Source organism: Mchenga conophoros, linkage group LG5 (assembly GCF_057382185.1).
Source record: "Mchenga conophoros isolate Kocher_MC1m ecotype Shallow Benthic linkage group LG5, M_conophoros_male_GT1.1, whole genome shotgun sequence".
NCBI lineage: Eukaryota > Metazoa > Chordata > Actinopteri > Cichliformes > Cichlidae > Mchenga > Mchenga conophoros.
In genome coordinates, this window is record NC_140530.1 from 34,842,615 (window position 1) to 34,867,281 (window position 24,667).

General features: G+C 38.1%; 3 protein-coding genes across 3 annotated transcripts in view; 2 read left to right on the forward strand and 1 right to left on the reverse strand.

Moving 5' to 3' along the window:
• Positions 1–440: 440 nt before the first annotated feature.
• On the forward strand, positions 441–7,362 carry tbc1d20 (TBC1 domain family, member 20). Its single transcript, XM_085275088.1, has 8 exons — positions 441–908; positions 1,031–1,216; positions 1,329–1,409; positions 3,137–3,323; positions 3,491–3,592; positions 4,246–4,387; positions 4,890–5,068; positions 5,227–7,362. Exons 1-8 carry the CDS (start codon positions 857–859, stop codon positions 5,489–5,491), a joined length of 1,194 nt encoding a protein of 397 aa, XP_085131214.1. The 5' UTR covers positions 441–856; the 3' UTR covers positions 5,492–7,362.
• A 565-nt stretch (positions 7,363–7,927) lies between these two features.
• On the reverse strand, positions 7,928–15,447 carry rbck1 (RanBP-type and C3HC4-type zinc finger containing 1). The gene is made up of 12 exons (XM_085275087.1): positions 14,988–15,447; positions 14,470–14,614; positions 14,050–14,146; positions 12,239–12,437; positions 11,961–12,103; positions 11,680–11,853; positions 11,044–11,204; positions 10,197–10,293; positions 9,827–10,006; positions 9,638–9,736; positions 8,792–8,935; positions 7,928–8,692 (listed from the first exon to the last, which is right to left on the reverse strand). The coding sequence occupies exons 1-12, from the start codon at positions 15,025–15,027 to the stop codon at positions 8,612–8,614; spliced, it is 1,560 nt and encodes a 519-aa protein (XP_085131213.1). The 5' UTR covers positions 15,028–15,447; the 3' UTR covers positions 7,928–8,611.
• A 426-nt stretch (positions 15,448–15,873) lies between these two features.
• The window catches only part of necab3 (N-terminal EF-hand calcium binding protein 3), a 42,056-nt gene continuing 33,262 nt past the window's right edge, over positions 15,874–24,667 (forward strand). Inside the window, exons 1-2 of the mRNA XM_085275090.1 lie at positions 15,874–16,170; positions 20,595–20,619. Coding sequence (XP_085131216.1) covers positions 16,048–16,170; positions 20,595–20,619 — 148 coding nt within the window. The 5' untranslated portion in view covers positions 15,874–16,047. The remainder of the gene's footprint in view (positions 16,171–20,594; positions 20,620–24,667) is intronic.

Below are 24,667 nucleotides of genomic sequence, written 5' to 3' on the forward strand. Positions count from 1 at the left end.
TATTGCATAACTATGGAAGTCTAGCCTAGTTAACAGTAATAACATCCTAAGTAATAAGTAGCTAGAATAGACTGCGGGTTTTTATAGCGTTGTATTTTTTTCATCTTTGATCACATTTAATTCTTATATTTGTTATAAACGCATCCCATTCCAAATTAGGCCTGCTTAAGTTTATCATTTACTTAAAAAAAGATTTTAGACAGCACCACAATCTCTCAGAATTGTTTATAATTTTTATTATTATCATTATAAATTGGTTGTTAAGTCATAATTTTATATCAAGGAAAATACTGTTCCACACAGTTTGCAGACAGTTCTAGTTTATGTATTATATAAACCCGGTAGATAAGTATTGCCTGATGTTTTGTTTTGTTTTTTGTTAGTGTTTTCCTGTTTCTAAAGTTTCGTTTCTTTACAGTAAAAATTGGGTCGACCCTACCCCTCCTCCTCCTCTTCCTGCTTTTCTTTCCTGCTACGTCATCACTCCGTATGAGCGGCTAGGCTAACTGTATCAGCTGTATACTTGGTTGCTTCCGCCAATGTAAACATGTAGCCGGTTTTTCGATTTAATCCAAGTGCTGGTAGGCGGTTGTTAACCTGTTTGTCAGTGGTCCCAGCAATGATGGCTGTGTTCCTAAAAATAGCCGCTATGGAACCAGGGCAGTGTAGCGCGAGCTTAGTAAATAGCTAACACTGAATAGCTAGTTATCTACCAGGCCGTGTTTTCATGGGGCTAGCATTGGTAATTAAACAGTTTTCATTGACAGCCACGCAAGGCTAAAACGGAGTTAGCAAAAACTAGGGAGAATGGAAAGTAGTGCTATCTAACGAGGACGCATCAAGACGTACAGACACCATGAAGAAGTCTAGAAATGTTGGAACATCGTCGCCAGTGAATGGAAAGCAAGGTAACGGTCGCTAACTGTGTCATGTCAACTGTTTGAGTACACTTCGGGGCGCTTTGCTAACAAATAAATAAACAAATGTGGGAGCATAGCTTCTAACAGTGAAACGATGTTGTCTGTTCCAGACTGGGACACCAGACGGAAGAGGAAAATAGCGGATATCACACAGGCACTGAGTGTGAGTCCAGTGGACGTAGCAGCTCTGAGGAGGATGGCTATCAGTGAAGGAGGACTGCTGACCGATGAAATACGGTGCCAGGTCTGGCCTAAGCTCCTCAACGTCCCCCTTGATGTCTTGAATCAAGAGCCAGGTATTATAATTGTTGACGATATGCAGTTGCGCGTCTCGCACCTCCTAATACAAAGGCTAGCAGTCAATGCATCATACAGTAATTGCTGGTGGCAACATTTTCATTTTTTCAGACACTGTAGACCGAGAAAATAACAAAGACTACAACCAGGTGTTGCTGGATGTCCAGCGTTCACTACGGAGGTTCCCACCTGGTGAGTGACCAATCCATGGCCAATTGTGTCTACATACACACACTGTAGACATGATATAGAGTGACTGTGTCATCATTTCTAATACAACTATAAATTCCTCCAGTTTCTTAACTGCTTTCCCAATTCATGGCTTGGGGGGGCTGAAGCATATCCCAGATGTTATGGGAAAACTGAACTGGGTTGGCAAATTCTACTTGCAAATCTTGTATATTTTTAACCTTTGTCTCTGTAAAGCACTTTGAATCACCTTGTTGTTGAATTGTGCTATACAAATAAACTTGCCTTGCCTTGCCTTGCCTTGCCTTGCCTTGCCTTTGCTGACATGGGCACAGGGTCACCATCGTTCTTTATATATTATTGGCCTTGTAGTGGGTTATGCTATAATTGGCTAGAAGTTTTGTTGAGAAATGTTTTAATGTTTTGCCCATACATTGTTGACAAAACACTGTTTCTTCCATTGTAACCTTTTAAATTAGGTAGTTATCCACCTGAAAAATAATCTGCATTTAATATTGTAATTATCAATGCAATATGAAAATGGCTTTGCTGCTACTAGCTGATATAGTGGCCTTTGCTGGTAGCCACTTGGCTTCGTTGCAGCTATATCTATTGCTCTCCACTGCAGGAATCTGTCGTGGTATTTTCTGTAAAAAAGAATGTCTGCAACATGGTCAGAGCTGTGGTCAAGCTATTTTATTACTGCATGAAGGAGAGCCAACACACATCACAGTTCAGTCATTCCAGCTCTGACCTTGGGACATCTCAGCTCCTCTTTTATACCCTCACACACAACTCTGTGTATCTTTTAGTTACAGCAGGTTTCTGTCCCACGGGATGTTACTGGGGAGAGGGCAACTCCCACTATCTTTTCCCAGGAAGCTCCTGGCACTGGTCAGCTAGGGAGTTTCGTCCTTCTACACCCCAACAGTTAGCAGATAACATAGTGAAACATTGTTAAGCAAAGCAAAGCAGTTTTTCACCATGTCATCCTGACACATATACTTCGGCTAAGCCTACAAAGGCTATACAAAAATCATACAGTGAAATTCTAACCACCTACATCTAAATGTAATAATAATAATAATGGATTGCATTTATATAGCGCTTTTCTGGGCATCCAAACCGCTTTACAATTCCACTATTCATTCACTCTCATTCACACACTGGTGGAGGCAAGCTACAGTTGTAGCCACAGCTGCCCTGGGGCAGACTGACAGAAGCGAGGCTGCCATATCGCGCCATCACCCCTCTGGTCATCACCAGTAGGCGGTAGGTGAAGTGTCTTGCCCAAGGACACAACGACCGAGACTGTCCGAGCCGGGGCTCGAACCGGCAACCTTCTGATTACAAGATGAACTGCCAACTCTTGAGCCACGATCGCCCCAATAAATGTGAGGGTTAACTAGATTTTTCCCATTACAAATCCAATTCTCAAACCAAGACAATTGAGAATTCATAGGATATACTCAAACGACATGCACTGAAATTGCTTTTCCATCTTTTTCAGCTAAATAAACTTTAGTTGAAAGAGCTACTATGGTGGTTAGCCTAACTCCAAATTTGAATTACATAGTTATTATTTTTTTAGTTGTGGAGACATTTTGAATGCCAATGTAAGCTAACAGCTGTATTTTATTTGAAAAATGCTGAACGGGCTGGTCTATTTAATTTTGAGCACTCAATGCCCTTTCGATTCATATAGCGCTTTTTTGGCTATGCATGCATAGGTATGCCAGATGAGCAGAGAGAGGGTCTCCAGGAAGAGTTAATCGACATCATCCTCAGAGTTCTGCAACGTAATCCCCAGCTGCACTACTACCAAGGATACCATGACATTGTCGTGACCTTTTTATTAGTTGTGGGAGAGCGTCTTGCAACTGCTCTAGTGGAGAAGCTCTCCACACATCACCTCAGGTACTTATCACAGACACAAATGAATCTACAGCAGGTTATTTTCTCTGCTACTTAATCTTCCACTTTTTTTTTTTGTATGCACAGTCTGTCCTTATTGCTTTATGCTTCAATAAAAATCATACTGTGAGGTATTAAAAAAATGCTGTCTGTCTTATTCTCTTTCTCAGGGACTTCATGGATCCCACTATGGACAACACAAAACACATTCTTAACTATCTGATGCCCATCATTGAAAGGGTCAACCCTGAGGTGCATGACTTCATGCAACAGTAAGATTCACTCCTATTCTAGTGAAAGTAGGCCAAATGGGTTTTGTTCTGCATTAGGATACAAGAGGATGTTAAACCTTGCATTTTTATTTTTTAGTGTGTTAAATGACAAGCCTGAGATTGCATACCCAACTTTTAATATTAGCTTCTTAAATTTACAGTAAAGAATTGTGCATGCAATAGTAATTTTTTTCCTTTAGACAGAAAATCTTTTAGCGTCTGTTGTAATGACAGTACATCATCATACTAATGATGATCATTAGTATGACCCTTTACTACTTTGGCATATCTACAGCGGTGTCTCCTTTAAACAGCTAAGGTTAATGTTAAAACAGGTACAACTATAAAATGAAAGCTGTTTTAGGTGAAGGAATGAAGGGTGACTGCTCTTACATCACACTGATCCAATTATGATAGCTCAAGTTTCAGTTGTAAGGCATCCACGTCATTAAGGCTGCAACCAAAGGTTACCATTACAGCTGGCCTTCATGTTTGATTTTCAGTTCCTGATTATATCATAAATATATAAAGTATATAAAGTTGTAGAAATTTCTGGTTGTAGGTGCTATATAGAGTACTTTAAGTGGAGCAGTTGGCAAACTAAATAGTTGTGTGTGTCATTGTAAGCTGATCTCATCACTTGTCATTTTAAGGGCTGAGGTGGGTACAGTCTTTGCTCTCAGTTGGCTCATCACATGGTTTGGCCATGTCCTATCAGACTTCCGCCATGTTGTCCGGTTGTATGACTTCTTCCTGGCCTGCCATCCATTGATGCCCATCTATTTTGCTGCTGTGGTGAGTTTCCTGTTTCCTGGTTTGTCTCTCAGAGACACTCCCCAAACATCAAGTTACTTTAACACTACATGAATTACATATTCTAAATCAGTGTAAGAATAAACCATTTATATAATCTCCATTTGTGCATATGGAAAGCTCATATTTTTTCACTGTGCAAAGGCCATTGTGACAGCTGAAGATATGGATAATGTTGTATTCATGAGGGTTGTGGAAACCAATTTGGTAATGGTTGAGCATTTATTGACATTATATGTGGCTAATCAATCAATCCCTTTATTAGTATTATTATTATTAGATCAATGCAGTGATGTCAGATCAGTTCTTCTTTTTAAGTTGCCCCTATTTAGTTTAATTTAGTCGGGTGTGTTATTTTAAATGATTACATCTCTAATGGGAATGGCTTCTTATTTCTGTATGAATGTATCATTGTTTTCCTTGACAAATATGCTGTTTACATCTCTATGTTTATATTGGTATGCAAATTGTATTTATGTTGTAGATCGTGCTGTACAGAGAGGAGGAGGTATTGGAGTGTGAATGTGATATGGCCATGGTTCATCACCTGCTATCCCAGATTCCCCAGGATCTACCCTATGAGACGCTCATCAGCCGAGCAGGAGACCTCTTTGTACAGTTTCCCCCCTCTGAATTGGCTAGAGAGGCTGCTTCACATGAAAGGTAAGTTCTTATAGTTATTTTAGTTGTATGAAACTGTCATCACTGATTTTTCTTATATACTAATACTCACATTTTAGTTTCTTCTACTTCAAAAACTGCAGTTACTCACTTTCAATAAAACCTTTTTCTGTCTCTCTACATGTATCTGTCTCTTTAAGCATGGCAAGCTCTACCTTTAAGGACTTTGAACTTGCATCTGCGCAGCAACGACCAGACTCAGTTCTCCGTCGCAGACGCAGACAAAAGCAGGCTGCACTGGAGAGCTCAGGAGTGAGCTCTGTAGTTGCAGTGGCCCAACCTTCAGCAGCACGGCGGTTTGTTCGACTTGCAGTCATGGGTCTCACAGTGGCTTTAGGGGCAGCAGCTCTTGCTGTGGTCAATACTGCTCTTGAGTGGGCCCCCAAGCTAGACTTATTTCCTTGAACTGCTTTTCTTTTACACCAACACTCCATGTATTCTGTCCTCTACTAAATCAAGCTGGTGGGTCTGCTATCAAGAACCCTTTAATGGTTTAAACCACAAACCGCGGAGTCGGCAACACTGTCTGGGTGCACTCTCTAAAGTCGAGGATGTCTTTCTACTCTGTGTAGGGTTTGTCAAGCCTTTTTGCTTTGTAATTCCTGAATAGGCACCAGTGTAAATGCTGCTGTTGTTCTGAATTGAAGAATATAATGAAGAGACTATGTATAAGAACCATTATTGATGGTCATCACGAAAGCTTATTTATATTTAGTATTAAAATAATTTGAAGGCATTATCCTCACAGGGATTTGCAGAAAACTTGGCAGACTCACTACATTTGAAACTGCTGCCAATTACGAGCGCCTGAGTGAATGTGTGTGTTTGTGTGTGTAGTTGAGTGTGTGCGCAGTCACAAACCATTTGTAATCTATTTGATACCTGGACCAAATAGGGAATTCCTGAATTCTCGCTTTGTAAAATTTACTGTTTGTTAATTTTAAGGTAAGTAACTGTATAGAAACATGACACGCAGGCACTTTAAGGGTCACCATTTCATTATTTTTAGATCATTTTGTGTATTTCATTAGTTATGTTTAACCCTTTCAGTAAGCGTATAAAGGTATCTTCTCTAAAGGACCGAGTATCTTTAACACATCAGCAGCTGTTACCCATGACTTGGTTAAATGAAACTGGTCTTACAAAAGTAAATACATTGTAGCTTACTTGAAGTTTTTGTTTGCCTAAACATATATTTGAGAATATGCCCTCGCAATACAATATAGCTTTCATCGCCCAGGAAAATAGTATAAGAGTAGCTAAGTGATAACTTTTAAGTTATTTAATGCTTGCACACACACACACACCTGAAAATGAGTTTGTGTTTTGTGTACCCAAATAACTAGTTTATGTAAAAAAAAAAAAAAAAAAAAAAATTCTAGAGAAGATGGTCATATCCTAATAGTTCCCACAATATGGTCATTCACCAAATGCCTAGTAACCGTAAATATCAGAGGTGGAATAAGTAAAATTAAGTTGATATTGTTGTCTTCTTATTAGCAGTATAGCAGACCTGGCTTGTACTGACTGCATTAGTTTTGTAAAATCACTTTGATTTGATAGTTGCTTTTACTCAGTTTGTTTGGAAGGGTGCTCCTTTTAGAGAAGTGCCTGGGCCTTCATATTAATTCTGTCTAATATTTTAGATTTATACGTGATTTTTTTTTTGCTTGATTTGAGCAGATGCTCCTTTGTAAAGTGATTTGAGTGTAGAATTGGTCCACGGTACCAGATTGTTCCAGTCATTGACATTAAAATCACATCCTTAAATAAGAGATTTCATTTTAATAGGGTTTCGTTTATTGTCAGTCATTTGAAAACCCACAGTTCTTGTTTCAAATATCAGCCTTGAGTTCTTGCCCCCTACCGGGACACAGAACTGGTAGTCCTCTAAAAACTTCTTAATTGGGTGAAACTCATCAAAGTGATTTTATTTGATGCTTTTTTTCTATGTGAAGCTGAAGGCTTGATGCTCCAGTGCTGTGCTGTGTTTGATTGGTTTATTGGCCTTGTATTGAGCCTCTCATTCAGCTGGTAAGGGATCTGCAAGCTGACTGAAATGAAGGTGACTGGCACATGTCCAAGGATGCTCTTATGCTCCTAAGAGCTTAGTTGTTGAGCATTGTAATGCAGGACGTATCTGCACTCAGCGGTGTTCATTTATTTTCATTGCACTAAATGATTTATCTGCCTTTTATGTTTATTTTTGTTACTATTGGACTGTCTACTAATGTAAAGTTGTACAAGAGAATGCTAATAAACTAGAGTGAAAAGGTTTTATGCATTTGGATTCAGGCTTACGTTTTTATTCAGAATATTTTCTATGACTATATAGTGTGTTTTTCAGGATTTCTCAAATTCAGGTTTTAGCTGCCCTCTGACGGCTTCTGCTAGACCACATTAGCCTCAATTGTCCTTTGTGACTTCAGTTCCTTAGGCTTCTTAACATATTTAGATTAGTGCTATGGTTCTAATAAGAAATAATAATTAAGGATACAGAAGATGACAAAGTTGAACATCGTCAGATGCTTGAGCTGATCTTAAGCTCATTTTTAAAATCTGTTTAGATATACAGTTACATCATAATGTCCATATTTAAAATACATGGTGCTTCATGACTCAAGACATAGAATGTAAAGCCTAACAACAAGCTTTAATGCAACATCACATATAATTTATGTGTAGTAATTTAGTTCCTGTAATTCTTTAGGAATTAATACAGGAATTAGTTGCAGAGAAAGACATTATACACATGATACTTTATAGCCATTAAGTGCATTAGAGCAATCTGTTTTTCATTATGAGTACATTCATTCAATGTAAACAAAAAGAAAAGTCTGATTTGTCGACTGAACAATCCCATAACCAGCCATTTATTTTAATAACATATCAAACAAAAACAGTAACTTTAAACAGAAAGTGCTGACCATTTATATTGGTAAGACCTTAATAGTACTTATAACCACAACTGCCCTGGTGTTTGATAGATAAAATTCTTAGTTGTAAAATAAATTAATGAAAAATATTGCTATTTATCATCAGACTTTATAGACAAAATAAACAAGAAAGCCCTTATCATGCCCCGTCATCTTTGGAGTGCTAATATTATATACTGTATAAGCACAAAGACCTTTTGCATCTTTGTTCAGAAAAGTAAAATGTTACCTCAGTATGCGTGTTCTGATAAATTCTGAGTCGAATCCAAACTCAAGTAAATAGTATCACAATTGGCTCATTGAACTAGAAGAAAGCAATAGCTAGAGATAAGAAGGTATTGTGGCAAAAAAACTCCAAGTATAACTGTTTTCCCCCTCACACTGTACTAACAACAGTTTTTAATACACCTGGATGCATTGCAAGCAAGATAGATGATGAGTTTTGTCCATATACCAGTGAAAGAGAGGGTGAAATAAATCAAACTACCATTAAATCGGAGATCTGAGCACGAGATGTGGTTTGAATTTATCCAGACAGTGTAATCGCTTTCACTGGAGGTTCTAATATGAGTTCATTAGTGTTCTTCCCTCAGTGACAGTTTTGGCAGTTAGGATGACAGGGCTGATTATTGACTCGACATCTACATCCACCAGTTATGTCACCGCTGCCCTGTAAAAAAGAAAAGAAAGAAATGAGAACCATGTCTCAGACACACAATAGAGAAACCTTTCTGAATATGTTTATCTATCTTAATGCATATATATTTACATTTGGGCCCCATCGAGCTTGTTTAGTGACCCAACAGATTTCTGTTTTGCACATCAAGCAGCAGATCCAGTCACATCCATCTTTTTTCTGGACAATGATGTCACACCGTGGGCATTTCATGGCTTCCCCATTCTGCAGCAGGCTCTGTAGTTGAATACAGTGAAACAGTGTGAAGTAGCCATAGAGGAAAATGCCTGAGAGGGTGATTTTAAAAAGTACAGAAAAACATCAACATAATACAATTTATCCACTTGACTCAAAATCTGAATATAATATGATCTAACTTTGCTGTATTCCATAAAGTAAAGCCCCGTATCAATCCAATGCCTAAATCCTTGCCATAGCCTGCATATAAAAGATGGACCTAGCCACTGCATGCAACTAAACAGAACAGATACATTTACAGCATGTGTTGAATACCACAAGGTTATTAGACAGAAGGTGTTAAGAGCGCAACAGATCACCACAGCCCTTGTTTCCGCCACAGAGAAACAAAGGCTTCCCAAAGCTTGCTTCACCCTTAATAATGACACTAGTCTAAGATACACCTGAGGATTTGGAAACTGCCTCCTTAAGCAGCCATTAATGAAAGAACATTTAATTGTAAAAAAAATGACTGATTGTTCTATGATTTATTTTACAGGGTTAAGATTCTACAAAATTGCCTATTTGGTTTATTTCACTCTGGATAAGAGAAAAATTATAGTCCTTGATAAGAGACAATGTATTATTTTGTTTGTAATGTCATTTGTGTTCTGCTTCTTGATCCACATTGCTTTGCTTTGCCAGCATTCATAGATTTTCACTGTTCAGGGTAATTAACAAAGCCCTTTAAAGTTGACTTACCTCCAGCATCTGTTTAGTTTTCTGAGCTGCTTCATCATTCTCTGCTCTTACACGCAGGTCATCCTGGTAGTCCTTGCAATTCATGTCTTTGTGGATGGCCTGAAAAATATACGTCCTTTACATCTGGCGCCCTCTCTATTACACGAAATGAAACTTTGTTCAGTTAAGGTATTAACGTAACAAAGGTACCCTGCAGAGAATGCAGTTGGTTTCGTCGCAGAGTTCACAGTGAAATTCATTGACTTCATCCTCATAGATGCACCACCCACGACAGTTGGGAGTCTGACAGTGGAAGCTGTGCTCTGAGCGGCTCTCTGCAATGCTCAGACGCAACTCCAGAAACCGCTGGTGTTCCTCTTCCGTGAGCAGCTGGACCCAGGATTATACCATAAACAATAACAGAGACATATGAAGAGTAAGAGATTACATACTGTGTGGCTGTCAACATATTTGCTTCTCTTAAAGTTATTGTCTGTGTTATTTTTGGGAAAGGTGATGTATGACTGTCAAACATAGACCATGTGAAGGTTAAGGTTGTGTCCCCGTGGCTTACACTCACCTCTTTGATCTCTCGGTCCAGTAATTTGCTGTCACAGTTGTCAGGACAGGACACCTCAGCATCTTGACTGTTTACTATTGTCCCTTTTAGACACTCCCTGAGTAATCACATACACGTCATTATATACATAAAATATTAAGCACAATGCACATTTTGCATACACTGACTCTTATTATTCAAAACGAGCATACATATGAAACACTGCATATGCATAAAGTTGATATACACAAAAGAAATGACACATGTAGTTAAAATTATAGGAGAAGAAGGTGTTTCGGGTCTAAAACAAGACTTGCACCAAGACATGGTTCAAAAAGATGCTTGAGGGGTACAGAATAAATTAACTAAAGATTTAAATCCCACTGAAATGTTGTGAGTGAACCAGGCAGTACATGCAAGAAAACTCACCACTGTAGCCCATCTTGCCGAGCTGGCAGCCCATATGAGAAAGACTATTGCAGGGGCCTAGTTCTCCCCCAGACCATTTCCTGCATATTTCCCCTCTGACTCATACTACTAAAATGCCAAATCTTTTCTGTTTTGTTTTGTTTTTAAATAAAGGCTCTTTTTCAAAAGTCAGTTGTAAGTCAAGTGTGTCATGTAACTCCACTGTACAGTTAGTAGTAACAGTAGTAAATGCAATGGCTAGATTTGTACAGGCATCAAATTGATGATGACATTAGATGCACTTTGGTAAAGGACGTTATTGCGAAGGTCTAGCAGCAGGGAAGTTGGGATATGGTATGGGTGGTGTAAAGGTCAATGTTAGCTAATCAGAAAGTGACCAAGAAAGCAGACAGAATTTGATAATTTTTCTGTCATGTTACAAAGCTATTTTCTGTCATACCTGCAGAAGGTATGGAGACATTCTCTGAGCACGATGCCCTCTCCTGGCTGCAGATTACTGAAGCAAATTGGACAATCTGCCTCGTTGGCATTTGGGATAAGGTTCTGTTCTTCTGTTGCCAACAAGTGCAAATAGTTCTCTTCTCGTTCCATCCGCTGAGCCTTTATCACAGAGTAGCATGCGCAGCAGAGGTTCAGATAAACTGCATGACTCATTACAAACATAGTAATTTAGCTTTTCCCGAAGATAGAAAGTGAAAGCTGAGAAGTTTTATTGTGGCCCGAAAGTCAGCTCTCATTATTCTTTAATGGTAATGTGTGGCAAATCATCTAGGAACAATGCGTAGTTTAAAATGTGGAATTTAAACAAAAAAGTGACACAAAAACAAGATTTAATGAGTTAATTAAACTGATGGTTTTTCTCTTTCTTTCTGTCTGTTTCTTTTATAACAAATATACCGATGTTTTAATATAAACATTAAATTTTTCTTTAAAACCTGTCAAGCACAAATCTTATTTCCTATAATATTTCAGGTTTTCCCATGACCCCAGGTGATTAGGGTTATTTCACACATAAATGTGAGACCGTGTTAAAAGGATTTAATTTTAGCTGTTTTTTAACAAGCAGCACTTTTACCTGTTCGTACTGCATCATGGCAAGTGTTTCCTGCTGGATCCTCTTAATCTCCTCCTCATCTGGCTGGTAGATGTCAGGCACAGTGTATTCTGCTGGCCGTTCCCCTCCGCACATCTCACAGCCAGGACGTGTTGGCTTGTTCAGATATGTACACACTGAACAGGCCCATCCCAACTGCAAGACATACAATATGTTTACACATCTCTAAAACATGCACTACTGTATTTAAACAATTATATGTGCAGGCCCATTGCTAAAGCAGGGTCTAGTTGTGTTCTGACCTGAGGTTTAGGAGCCACAGGAGGCTTGGGTACAGTAGCAGTTTGGTCTCTAGGAGGAAGAGGAGGAGGAACTATCTTCTCACCACCACCTCCATCCAGACCTCTGGGAAACAGCTGCAGTGATTGCATCGACTCCATGATACCTAATAATATATTTTAATTGTATAAAACTTCAGTGTTATTAAACATCAATACGGCATACTTTGCTGTCTGTATTTATCATAGCCAAAGCACTTCTTCTTATCGTTCAAAAGGTAAGACAACTGTTTACTACTTACCATCTATACGTTGTTGCTCCTGGTCCAGGTTGTGCTGATGCCGTGTGAGATGAGCAGCATGGGCAGACCTGATAAACAGGAAAGCCTGGTCTCCACTATTTCGAATCCCATGGCTATATAATGTTTCCTGGTCCTGAGCTAGCCGCTTCCCAATCACCCAGCGCTGCAGCAGTGGGTGGAACCCAAAATCTTGGCTGATCTTTGAATATAAAAGAAAAGAAAAAGTAACTCGTCCACTGGAATTTCAATGTGGCTTAACAAAATGCAGTGAAACTTTAAAGACAATAACATAAGCCAGCTGGTGTACTACCACTTCCTAAAGGGTAATAAACACTTTAATGCATAGAAGACATCAAGAATGGTCAGGAGGGTTTTGATCTCTTGTAGCACTGTGGGGCTGTTTTTGTATGAATCGGTGCACAACTTTGCTACTGTGTGTATGTGGTAAGGTTACTATAGTTAACTAACACCAAACTGAAAACTAAAACTAGATGTGAAAAAACTTTTACTTAACTAACATTTAAAAAAAATAATACATACTAGACTTTGGAAAAATAAAACCAACTGAAATGATTTTGTGAACTTGGAACATGAACTCAAATGAAATAAAAAATAGAAAAGAGGAAACATCCTTAGTTTTAGTATTTATTCGTTTGGTAAAAATGTCACGGCCAGGCGGATCAGCTGATCAGCTCTCTCTCTCTCTCTCTCTCTCTCTCTCTCTCTCTCTCGCCGGCGCGAAACTCACTGTGGGTTCACGCCCTTGGCCCAGGCCCTCGACAGATAAGACACCTGGGTCTCATTAAGACGATCAGCAGTTAAACCAGGAGGCGACTGCTGTTCATCGCTGGATCGTTGTCTACCATGCGTTAGTGAAGCCAAGCTACAGCAAGTCTAGTTAAGAGTATTTTCCTTTGTGTGTCGTACTTAACCCTGACTCCCTGCCTACAGAGCTTCCTGGATTTTCCCCTGTGTGATTTCTGTGTGGCAGTGTCGGAGTGTGAGCCTGTGATCGTTTGTGTGGATGATCTGAAGAACGCGTGCTTCCCCCCTGGACTTCCCTGGAGACCCCTTCTTCCCTCACTCAGCTGTATATAGCACCCCCCGCACCTTCTTGTATATACACCAGGTGAATTGTAAATAAATCCTTCTTGTGAGCATCAGAACCGGAGTCCTGCGCTTGAGTCCTCCTCCAAACCGTAACAAAAAATTTGTTATCACAGCTTGGCTGAGGAGACTTTGATGAAGATGTTTATTAAGACTTTGGATATCTACAAGAATGAGTCAACTGTTTGAAAAACGTTTTGTGTTTTTAAGGTAATAGGATACTTACAATCTTTATAATACTTATAATGACTTTCCTAACTTTTACCTTTAGTGTATACGTGCTAGACAATAAAACAGTAAAACTAACAGTGAAACTTCTAAAAACAAGACTAAAATTGAAATGAGCAAACTCACTTTGGACACGAAGTCTGAAATAAAGCTGAATTTAAAATAAAAATAGAAAAGACTGCTTGCTGATAAACACTGATATAAACAATACTGAATTGCATTTAGGGGCAAGGCTTTACTGACAAATGATACACTCCATGATACACTCACTGCATTATTATGAGTGATGCATAAACATTTTTGGTTACAAGAAAACTTCACAAGTAGCCTTTAATAGATCATAGCTCAGCTCCATTTTAGGTTTTATATGTGTAATGTATCATAGGTTGGTAAGAAAATATTTACGTAAAAAAAAATAATAATAAAAGAACAGAAGAAAATTGCCTCTTGTGTTGCGTGTGCTTTCACATCAGTACCTTGTCTTTTAATTGTGCAATTGTCATGCCAGTAGCAACCTCAAGAATCACAGGGATATTGTCTTCTGACTGTCCATCCTCCACTCCAACCTTCAACCTGTAGAACAGGAACAACAGAACATGTCAGCCCTCTACTATTTTCACTTGAACATTCATGTCCATTCATTCGTGTTCTTATTTTGGTATTTCCAGCATGTAACCACAGACAAACAGTCATATATGCATGTTTTGTTTTTTTGGCACTTGGCCTTAATTCTTGTTTACATTGCATGCTTCCAAATTAAAACAGAGCCCATCTAAAAATAAAAAGGGGAACTCTTCCCCCATAAACAGCAGCGTCTGTGGTATTACTGTCATGGAGGCATTTTAAGAAACAGGGAAGTACACACAGGCATATCCCCACACACTGCTGTGTCCCACCTTATGGATTCCTGGGGGTAGATCTGACTGTTGATGTTGACTGACACCCGGACGGAGAGCTGAGTCAGCCTCTGGCACAGTTTAGCTGCTTCTTCAGAGTCCCCGCTGCTGAGGGCTTCAGTCAGAGACCGGGCAAGCTCCTCCGCTTCATCGCGAGCAAAGGAAGAGGGGCGTCACGTGACTTATTGTCAGCATAACTCGTTTTTCTTTAATTCTTCGTATTATCAATTGATTTCTTTCTATCCTCTATGCCAACATACACGTACGTAGCAATGGTAAATGAACATTACGAAATTGATAGTGGCTTGTCTGTTGATTTTGACAATATAAAGCGTTGAGTCTTACCAAAACAACAGTGACACTTTCACAATCTCTACACTAAGAAATCGATAGCAAGCAGTGACACACACAAAACGCTTTCTGTTTTACTAGGACAGCTCTGAGATCTTATAAAACGTAGTTGTCAAGAAGTATTTGGAGTCTTCATAACAAAATCGAAAGTTAATTGAGCTGCTTACCCTCAGTCAGATCGACCCTCGGTGCCACCTCTGAAGCCATTACTACACGGGAGGTAATAAAATTATTAAGCTGCTTGGCAGCTGTAACGAAACACAGCTGCCTTTAAAACGATTTCAGGCAATACTTCCTCAGTCCTCATCCGACAGAGCCTTTCCAAGTTCGGCTTAAGGTTAAGAAAGGCAGCTATAGGGCCAAAGAGAGCCAAGTAGAAGTCAGAAGTACCACTCTAGCGTCGCTTTCTCACTTCTCAGTCCCTGTCAGGTAGAACGGAAAGTGAAACTGACTCACGCCCAGGAAGAGATATTTTTAAAGGATCGCTTTGGAATTTATTTCGCTCCACCCCTCGTTGACACTTTTTTGTTCCTATCTAAATCAGTTAAATGCATTATTGTAAAACTAAAAACCACACGAATAAGTCCAAAAATAAATAACAGCCGATGCATGAAATCTAATTATACATTCACCCCCTTTAAAAAAACAAACAAAAAAACCCCCATCTGAAATGGTGACTTCTCGCATCCAGCAGATGGCAGTGTATGTCAAAGGCTGAACTCATTTTAACATTCAGGTTTTACAACTTTGGACCTAATATTTAATTCAGATTAATTACATTCGCTGTATATTTAACTTAAGAACAACGGAAGCCCTTTAAAATAAGCCCTTTTTTATCGGTATTAACATCTCTGGCGATGAATGAGCACTCCGAGGGCAAGTTGGTCGTATATTGCAGCTCTAGTTTTAATAGTGTGTCTTTGCGTTCAAACCGAAAAAAAAAAGATATACAAAGGGTTATGGGAAGATAAGAAGCTTTAGTGACGATCAGTTTAATCCAGATGCTGATAAACGAGCCAATCACAGCGGCTCCAGCAGGAGGGGCTGGCGGGTCTGTTCAGCTGCGCACCACAAAGTTGCAGAGCGTCCCCGAGTCCCCGCCTGCCTGCTTGCACTTGTCATCTCTCGCACCTGGAGCCCTAATCTCGTCCATAGCAACATCTTCATTTTACTTTAGCCTTCTAGACTTCAACAGTTTGATTTAGACGTGTTTCGTTGCGGTCGAAGATGCTGGCTTGTACAGAGATGATCACTATGTGCCTGCAGTCGGCCAAACAGAAGCATCTTCGGGCTCAGCAGCAACAGCAGCCGCCGCACAATGCCGGACAGGGGCTTACTATTTTTCATGATGTGAGTGGATCCGCTCTCTTACTCATGTATTAGTGTTACTGATGCAACACATTGTTGAAGCTTTTGCTTTTCATTCATTTTTCTTGTATTTTTATATTAACTGTAAATCTAAATATATTCATTGTTCAAATAATATTAGATTGAATGAAAAAAAAAGAAAAAAGAAAAGATCTGGTCTGAGTTGATATAGTGCTGCAAATTTAAATGTTTTTTCTCTCTCCCTCTTATTTACTTATTACTTTCTAGAGAATTTAGTGGAAATGAAAACTGCATCGTTACAGTATTGTTTATCAGATGTTGTGTGGTGTGCGCTTCGCCATGTACGCGCGTGTGCGTAGGAAAGTAGGAAAAGCTGCAGCTGCAGCTGCTGTCTCTGCATGATAAATTAAGCCCCCAGTCTGACAGGTTTAGGGACTGCTGGGGGTTCTCCTCTTTTTGTTACGCACAGATGCAAACACTTCTGGGCTTTCAGAGGCAATACGTACATAACAGTGAACCTATTCAATATATATGTATTAAACAAACAAACAAACAAACTAAGTGATCAACTCAAAAATGGTGCTATGATTTATAATGCGCAGCTTACCCTAAGTTGTGCTCAAAACAGTAACAGCCTTATTAACCTGCAATGCTGCCATAGAAACCACCATCCAGCTTGTCATCTTGTTAGAGGTTAGCAGACCAGTGATGTTTCCAAATCTGAGCTCTCACTAGCTTGAAGCTTTCCATTTCCCTTTGACTACAACCTTGTGTAGACAAGGACATTACTTTTGCAGAAATGTCTATTTAAAAGTGTGCACTGTCCCTGAATGGGGTATGTGATTGAAGTGCTTCTCATATTCAGTCTTCGGCCTTGAGCTTTTCTGTTGACTGAGCACTAACACACAAAAAAGACCATTCAGCTTGACGGTTCTATGCTCAAAATATAATTATGCTTAAATTGTTTAAAACACTGTGTGTAGGAGACAGTACTGAATACAATAATAATCAGTCTCAGTCAGAAACGGACATGCTGTCTTGAATTTAAGTGCCATGTTGCTCTGTGCATTGCATTTTTCTCCTCATTCTTTCTTTTTATTGCTTTCCACCTTTATTTGGTGCAGAAGCACCATGTTCCAAGACTGGAAACATTCCTAGCTGTAGATTGACCAAATATTCCCCTGGGACAGCTGAGAGATTTTAAGAATTTTAATCTTTTGTGTTGGTTTGACATTTCCATTAGTACAGGTTTAAGTCTGCATAAAGATTTTGTGTTCCTAAAGTAAAAGCGAGTAATGTGAATCCTTTGTTATTGCAGTGCTACCTACTGATTTTCAAGTGGTTACGAGACATACACAACAGAATGACAGGGGATTAATGACTAAATGCTAATTGATTCAGAACATTTTGTAATTGTTTGTAACAATTAAACTGATTTATTATAAAAGCACGTTGCTTGGTTTTGCATGCAACATATAAGCTTTAATTTGCAGACAGATCTGCACATCAGTGCATCAATTGCAGGATACTGAGCCAGTCACTAACATTAGAGATGCAAAGATTGCAACAAATCAAAGAAAAAGCAAACCTTTAAAAGTGACTGATTGTGCTAGGGTTGTATGAGGCTGTTTCATCATTTACATTGTTGGCTACTCTTCTTAGAGTCTTTGTTTTGTGAATGCAGCAGGCCTGCTTTTCTTAGGCTTTCTTGATTCCTGGCACTTATTTCTGCTTCTTCTCTTCTTTTGCTGCTACTGAGAAAGAAAAATATGATATTTTGGATTGTCACAGAAAGTAAATCATCTGGCATTTACTAACAACAAAGCATATTTATTAGGGTTGTTTTGGTGATGTTATGTCTTTTTTATTAAGCATTGCACCAAGTGGTGTGAAAGCAGAGCCTGAGATAACCCACCGTCTTAATACCCTCCACCATGACATCAGAACAGCAACACAATGGGAAGCAGGTCTGACCTTTCCTGGGCTTGCTGTAAATGATGCATTATCGTCTCCTGACACCGGAGAGTCAAAAGCCACAGCCAAACAACAAACACATTTAACGCTATACCTGATCTTCCTGGAATAGAGGAGGAGTGGAAAATGTTGGCTAGATGGGTCACAGTGCCAAAGTGAAAAAGAACAAGCTGCTGACTGAGATTGTGCAGTGACAGAACCCTAAAGCCGGTACAACATCAAATTTGTATTCATGTAAGATAAGTAGAGTGTTCTGATTGTCCTTTCTATGTGCAATCCAAGTGCAATGTTGCTTTTAATAGGATGAGGAATCAAAAATAGAGCAGCCAGTGTTTCGTGAAGTGAGTCGTTATGACCCGGCTCTTGTTATAAGTCAGGATTGAAGCAGTGGAGAGACAGACAGACACACTGAGGGCACAAGTGCAAACCTTGAGCTTGTTGACCTATAGCAAATTAAAACGAGGACCAAATTCTGCAGGATTAATAAACTGTAGGTCAAAACCAATGAGCACGGCAGTTGTGCTGCTTAACACTGGACATAAATGTCTCAGGGAGTGAAAGAGAATCAATAAAAGAGAACAAATTACGAATCTGTTGTTTTCATTGCAGATCTTGCATTCAAACTCGCTTAATGAAGCTATTGTTTTCTGCTCACCTGAATGACAACCAAGCTGCATACAGCTACAAATGCACATATATGTTTGTTTGTGTGGCTGCATTAATATTTGTGAAATTCTTATTATAGTGCACAGATTAAACTAAAATTGGTTTAAAAATCTAAGTTTCATGTTCATATTTTCAAGAAACACATCTCAGTGCACAGTAGACTTGAGTTTTATTTGATTGTGTATTCAAACGCTTTGAAAAATATATTTAGCCTTCACAATAGTTACTTTAGTCGCTGTGTTGTGGCTGTGATCTTTAAATCTAGATCTAAAGCCCTGTTTTACCGCTGTTATTTATTGATGGTGTGTTGGTATAGCTTTCTGTTTTGCTTCTATTTTATGTTGTTTGGTGAAGCCAAACAGTCCACTTTCTATTTTCTGGACAATAATGTTTTCACTGAGCTAAAGAAAAAAGAAATGAAACAAGTAGATTTTTACATGTTGACCAAAAAGCAACTCTTTTTCTCAAAGCAGTCGCACAGGCTTTACAGGATCAACCCTGAGCTTTATCCTGTTGTGTGGACATTTGTCTTTTGCGTGTCAGAAAACAAATGGCTTTCCTCAGTTTTAGTGATTTTTCTACTTTTAGTGAATAATCTATACTGTTGATTTTATCTGATGGGTGTTTTTTTCAGCTTGAGAAGTGGGCTTTTTATAAGTTGCCATTACTGGTGGTTCAAAACTCAGCTAAAAACAAGAAGATTCTATCTTTTTTTAAACTCCATAACAATTGCAACAGTAACTACTATCAAACACAGACCAGTTATATATATATATATATAAAACAAAATCTGTATTTGTTTTGGTGTTTTTTTGCTGCAGCTGAGTGATGTGGTGTGTGCAGTCATAGTTTTGTCTTCGTATAGTCATCATTGGTGTATTAAATAATACAACTGACGTAAGTGCTCCATCCGCTACTGTTAATTCAAGCCAGTTTTGTACATGAGAGTCCCCCACGGGGAACAGAATGGAGGAAACCAATTCTATTAAGATTACACAGCATTGTTTATATACAGCGCAGCATCGTTGTGATTAGACTGATAATCCATGAAATGGCTTCAAACGAACATTGTTACCGCGTTATAAAACTGATACGATGGCTATGTTGAAGTAAGCAAAACAGTAAACTAATGCAGGAGCTTTGTTTCTGCTTTTCCTGCTGTCAAATGTTCAGATGCTCATAGTGAAAAAAGGATTTAGTGAAAGGTGGACTTCTGTGTTGTTTGCAGACAAAGCTGCATGCCAGAGAAAATAAGCTGCAAGTGGATCAGATAGTATCTTGTGTTTGGAGTCCCCATTATTTGTGACTTACTGTTACTCTTGCATATTATTGCATACTGTATATTTAACAGAATTGTGTATAATACATATAGCAAATGATTATCCTTCTTACTACCTACCATATTGGCCCTCCTAAGAAATTAATGAAAAAGCATCAGTGAGTCAAACAAATAGACAATAAACATAGTGTGGCGTTACCGTACAATTATCACTTCTGAAGTAAATGACTGTTTACTTTAGAATGATAATTGTTCAACCTATTTTAGAACTGACACTATCAATTTGCTTTCAACCTAACATGACTCACTCATGCAGAGTATAACAGCCTTTGTAAATGTCCTTCTTCTTGTCATCTTTCTAGTCTGTGCACCAGGATAAACGAACCGCAGGCGTTAAACATCCTATTGTGTTTTTGACAAACTGCCATGATTCTTAATAATTTACACCTGCTTATTGCAAGAATCCCTTCAGTGATCCTATGCTAGAAATAAAAACCATCCTCTCCCCCCTCTTTTTGTTTTCCAGATTTTCCGCAGAGCAGACAAAAACGGTGAGTAAACAGTACATAATATGCTTGGTGATGAATAATTTGTCACAATGCATGCTTGTTATTTCTCCACATCCTTCCACTTGTTATTATGCCCCAAACAATCTGGATGGAGAAAAAAAAAAAAGGGGGGGGGGGGGGGAATTTGCATGAATGACTCTTCAAGTGAATCTTCTTTCCTCTGCATGCTTGAATAAGTTTTTCCACCCAATTAAAATTATTCTGAGATTCTGGATTGTAGCCCAAACTTGGAAGAACATGCCACACAAAATAAAGCTTCTTCCTGTCAAACTGCATTGTTTGGGTGCTGCGGGTGCTGTTTACAAATTATTATGAGTCATGTTAACACAGCCGCAGCCAAGATATTTTTTCTAGCAACAAATTTATTGCCAAATGCGTACAGGATAGACTTCGTATTTCAAGAGTTGGACATCTGTACACATACCTATGTCTGTGTCATAATCAGTTGTTTGTTTTACTCATTTTACCTCATGGTAATGGCACAGTCTACCAAGAACTGTGCTACTTCACAATGATACTGTAGCTCCATACTCACTGTCGGTTAGCCGGATCAGTTTGGTCTGAATGCACAGTGAATGCACCTGTAGATGCCTCCTACGTCACACTGTATAGGGCTCTTAAGGGCACCTTGGGTTTGTAAAATTTGGCAGTGAGAAGATATAAGCATTGCAAGCGCTTACTGTAGTTGTTATTTGTGCCAGTAGCCCCGGGAGACTCCAGCATTAATGCATCAATATTATTGGTGCGTGATGTTTAATGCATTCAGCTAATTTTAATGAAATTACTTTTTGTTGTACAGACTTCCCCCTCAGATTGGTTCATTATAGTTTTCATGAGCAATTTTCAGGAAATTAGATTGAAGTGAAGCTGTAGCTTATGCAGTATTTGCTCTGGGATTATTAATAAATTAAGTAAACAGACAAAGATGACTGCAAAAGCGGCTGCCGTGTCTCTTGTATGTGTGTATGTCTCTTGTATTACACCAGAGACTTGTTTTGTTGAGAAAAAAATATTTTGTGATTTTGCTAAACTGATATTTGTCATTGTGTCAGATGCAATTTTTCTTTTTTTCATTGAGGCACAAAATGATCCATTTTTATTTTGTGATTGCTTTTGACAGTGCAACAGAAGGCACGCATTTCTTAGTGTGCAAAGAGAGAACGCTTTTAGATTTAAGATTTATTTACAGAAGAAAATACGTAAAAAGACTGGCTCACATCAACATCTACCATACTGGGATGCATCTTGGCATGTATTAAGTGCACAATCGATAATTTTAGGAAAGGCAAAGTTCTGATGGGTCAGCATTTACATTTTTTAGGCCCTAAAAGTGAAAACATAAATAATAATAATAATAATAAGAAGAAGAAGAACTGTCCTCTTTTTATGCTCCAACAAAGCTTTATTTCTTTTTGTTAAATCATCTTTGTGTTTTTAAATAAACAGAACATTGAGACCAATGGAGTCATCTCAGTAATATATATTTTGTAAATTAGGTCAATCTAGTTATTTCATATCCCTTTCTTAAGCTACTCCCTGATTATTGCCCAATAATCAGGGAGTAGCTTAGAGTTTGGAGTCCAAGCTCTAAATAAATTTGTCATGGATGTTGAGGTAATTTGATGCAGGACCTCCAACAGTCAGCCTTGGTAGAGAAATTAGATAAATATTATAATAACAAACAAATGACTAATTTCCAGCTAAAGATTCTCCTCGAGAGTAAGCATGCTGTTAACCACTGTATCTCGTTTCTCTTGTGTTATTATGAAAGGACCTTTGGCTTCCTATCTTACTTTAATTTTCATGCTTTGCTTTTCAGTTTTTAAAGAGCTCTTTAAAATTATCATGAATTTCTATCTCAGTTGTGACTGAAATGCATTTCTACTTTATGTAGTTTTTTTACATTTAACTTTTTCAAGGGAGTTACTTATTCAAACATTTTTGTTATCAGAAATATGTCTACTTACTAAATGGTTTTGAACATTAAGGACTGCACATTTAGTCTGACCTATAATCAGGTTCAAAAGGTAAACTTTTGCTTGTCTGTTAACATCTCATACTCGGTTTTCTTTTTCTTTACCTCAATTCCAAATATCTTCTTCTGTTTTTGAAATGAAATCAATTGAATAGTCTTGGGTATATATTCATTTTTATTGTATGTATTTTATTGTTTTCAATATAGTACAGTATAGCATAGGATAGGATAGGCTAGGATAATTCCATCCATAATGTAAAATAATACCATTCATCTAACAGAATCAAATGCTTTTTGGCATATAGATTGTCACCAGAGCCCTATGATTGAGGAAAAAAACACATGTACAGCAGGTTCAGCACCCTTACTGCTCTGTAAGAGAGATATATTTATTTCTAACATCAGATGAAATAACATGCCAAAGCAAATCAAGAAGAAGTGCACATCAGTAGGACATTATTGCGTATACAGGGTCTACCTCCACACAACAATTACTTCTCAGCAGCTCTTAACAATCTCCTATGACAGGAATTTGACATTATGAATTGTTCTGTTGCTTCCAGCCAAATGTATTCTCTGTTTCGTTATAATGACAGAAAAACTCAAAGAAAATATTCTCTCCTACAACCCCTGCTAGTTATTTTTCATTAGTAATTGAAATATAAATCCCACTGGAATTAGGCGAAGAATATAATATGATGACACCGTCAGAATGCACTGAATAATAGAAACGTGGTAGTTACTAAGCACGTCCTGTCTTGGTAAAACTTATAAAGTGTTACTATGGTTATAGTAACAATGATGGATAATAAACTTGAGTAAATAGTTATTAGAATGTCTCTGTGTAAATATCTAAAAAATATTAGCAATATTATAATTTATGTTTAGTTTTGTCTTGGATGTATAATAAATGTACAATATTATTCAATAACTTATATATAGTGTCTTGTGTCATAGCTCATATGGTATAACAATTGTATTTCGATCACACCTGCTGATACAACCTTTTATATAGTATATTTTTATATACTATGCGTTATGTATTTGTTTACAGTTGAGGTGTATTTTAACCCACACCATGATCTTTCCTGGAAGTTAAAAACTAGTTTCTGTGCATATGAAGTGAATAATAGAAAATGAGAATAAATGGTTAAAAAGAGCTAAAATGAGACCGAATATTGGGCACGTTTTGGTTAGACAGAAACCAGATTTAATGAAAAACAAAATCCGAAAGTAGCTCGACATTTCAAGCAGTTACTCCTAGTTAAACAGTATGCTGTAAAGACTTTGAAGCTATATATATAAATAAATAAAACTTTCTCTCCATTACTACTCCGGAAAAGAATAATTTATGGACCTTAATTTGGAATAGCTTAGACAGCTATTCCAAATTAAGGTCCATAAGAGAAAAAAATCTTATAGTTTTTAACTTAAGTTAAAATCATGATTCAAAAGTTTTATACTGCAACTGCATCCTGCTTTTAATGACTACTCTGAGACCAATGTGCATGAAATCCTAAGAATAATTTAAATAACCCCAACTTTTCTTATGAAAAAATGTCATTTCTCCATATTCAGCAGATCACACTTGCAGTGTTATGACTGAAGATGAAACCTCATCTTTCTTCTAACATCTGCTCTGTGGTGGATAAGACCTGTCAGCGTTATGTTATTACTGAAGTGGAGAATCAATAGGTTGTTTGTTCTAAAAGCAACTTAAGTTGGAATATGGAAGATATAGAGCAGCTTTAGACTTTCTCACAGGTGGCCAGGTGGAACACATCCTAAGTAGAGCATTTGTGCTAAGAATACCAGAATCTGTAACGATGCGGGCATTTTAGTGCATAGAAGTTTACCAAAAGGAATCAAGACCCATCTTTCCTCGTAATGCTTGTTGCTATTGAAGTGATGCATTCATGGGGAATTTATAAACCTCTTAGGAGAGTCTGCAATGGGACTAACCTTTGGAAAGATATGAATGTGCCCTACTTTGTGCCCTACTTTACAGGACGTACTCACTTTCATGTTCTTGTTTACTCTTGCCTTGTGAACACT

Excerpts from the sequence above, each read along its gene's own strand:
- rbck1 (XM_085275087.1), bottom strand. The coding sequence starts at position 15,027 with ATGGCTTCAGAGGTGGCACCGAGGGTCGATCTGACTGAGG. Across the intron at positions 12,438-14,049 it reads TTGCACAATTAAAAGACAAG|ATCAGCCAAGATTTTGGGTT; the intron begins GTACTGATGTGA and ends TTATATTCAAAG. Across the intron at positions 8,936-9,637 it reads AAACTAAACAGATGCTGGAG|AGCCTGCTGCAGAATGGGGA; the intron begins GTAAGTCAACTT and ends ATTCAACTACAG.
- tbc1d20 (XM_085275088.1), top strand. The coding sequence starts at position 857 with ATGAAGAAGTCTAGAAATGTTGGAACATCGTCGCCAGTGAATGGAAAG. Across the intron at positions 3,324-3,490 it reads CTCTCCACACATCACCTCAG|GGACTTCATGGATCCCACTA; the intron begins GTACTTATCACA and ends TCTCTTTCTCAG. Across the intron at positions 3,593-4,245 it reads GTGCATGACTTCATGCAACA|GGCTGAGGTGGGTACAGTCT; the intron begins GTAAGATTCACT and ends TGTCATTTTAAG.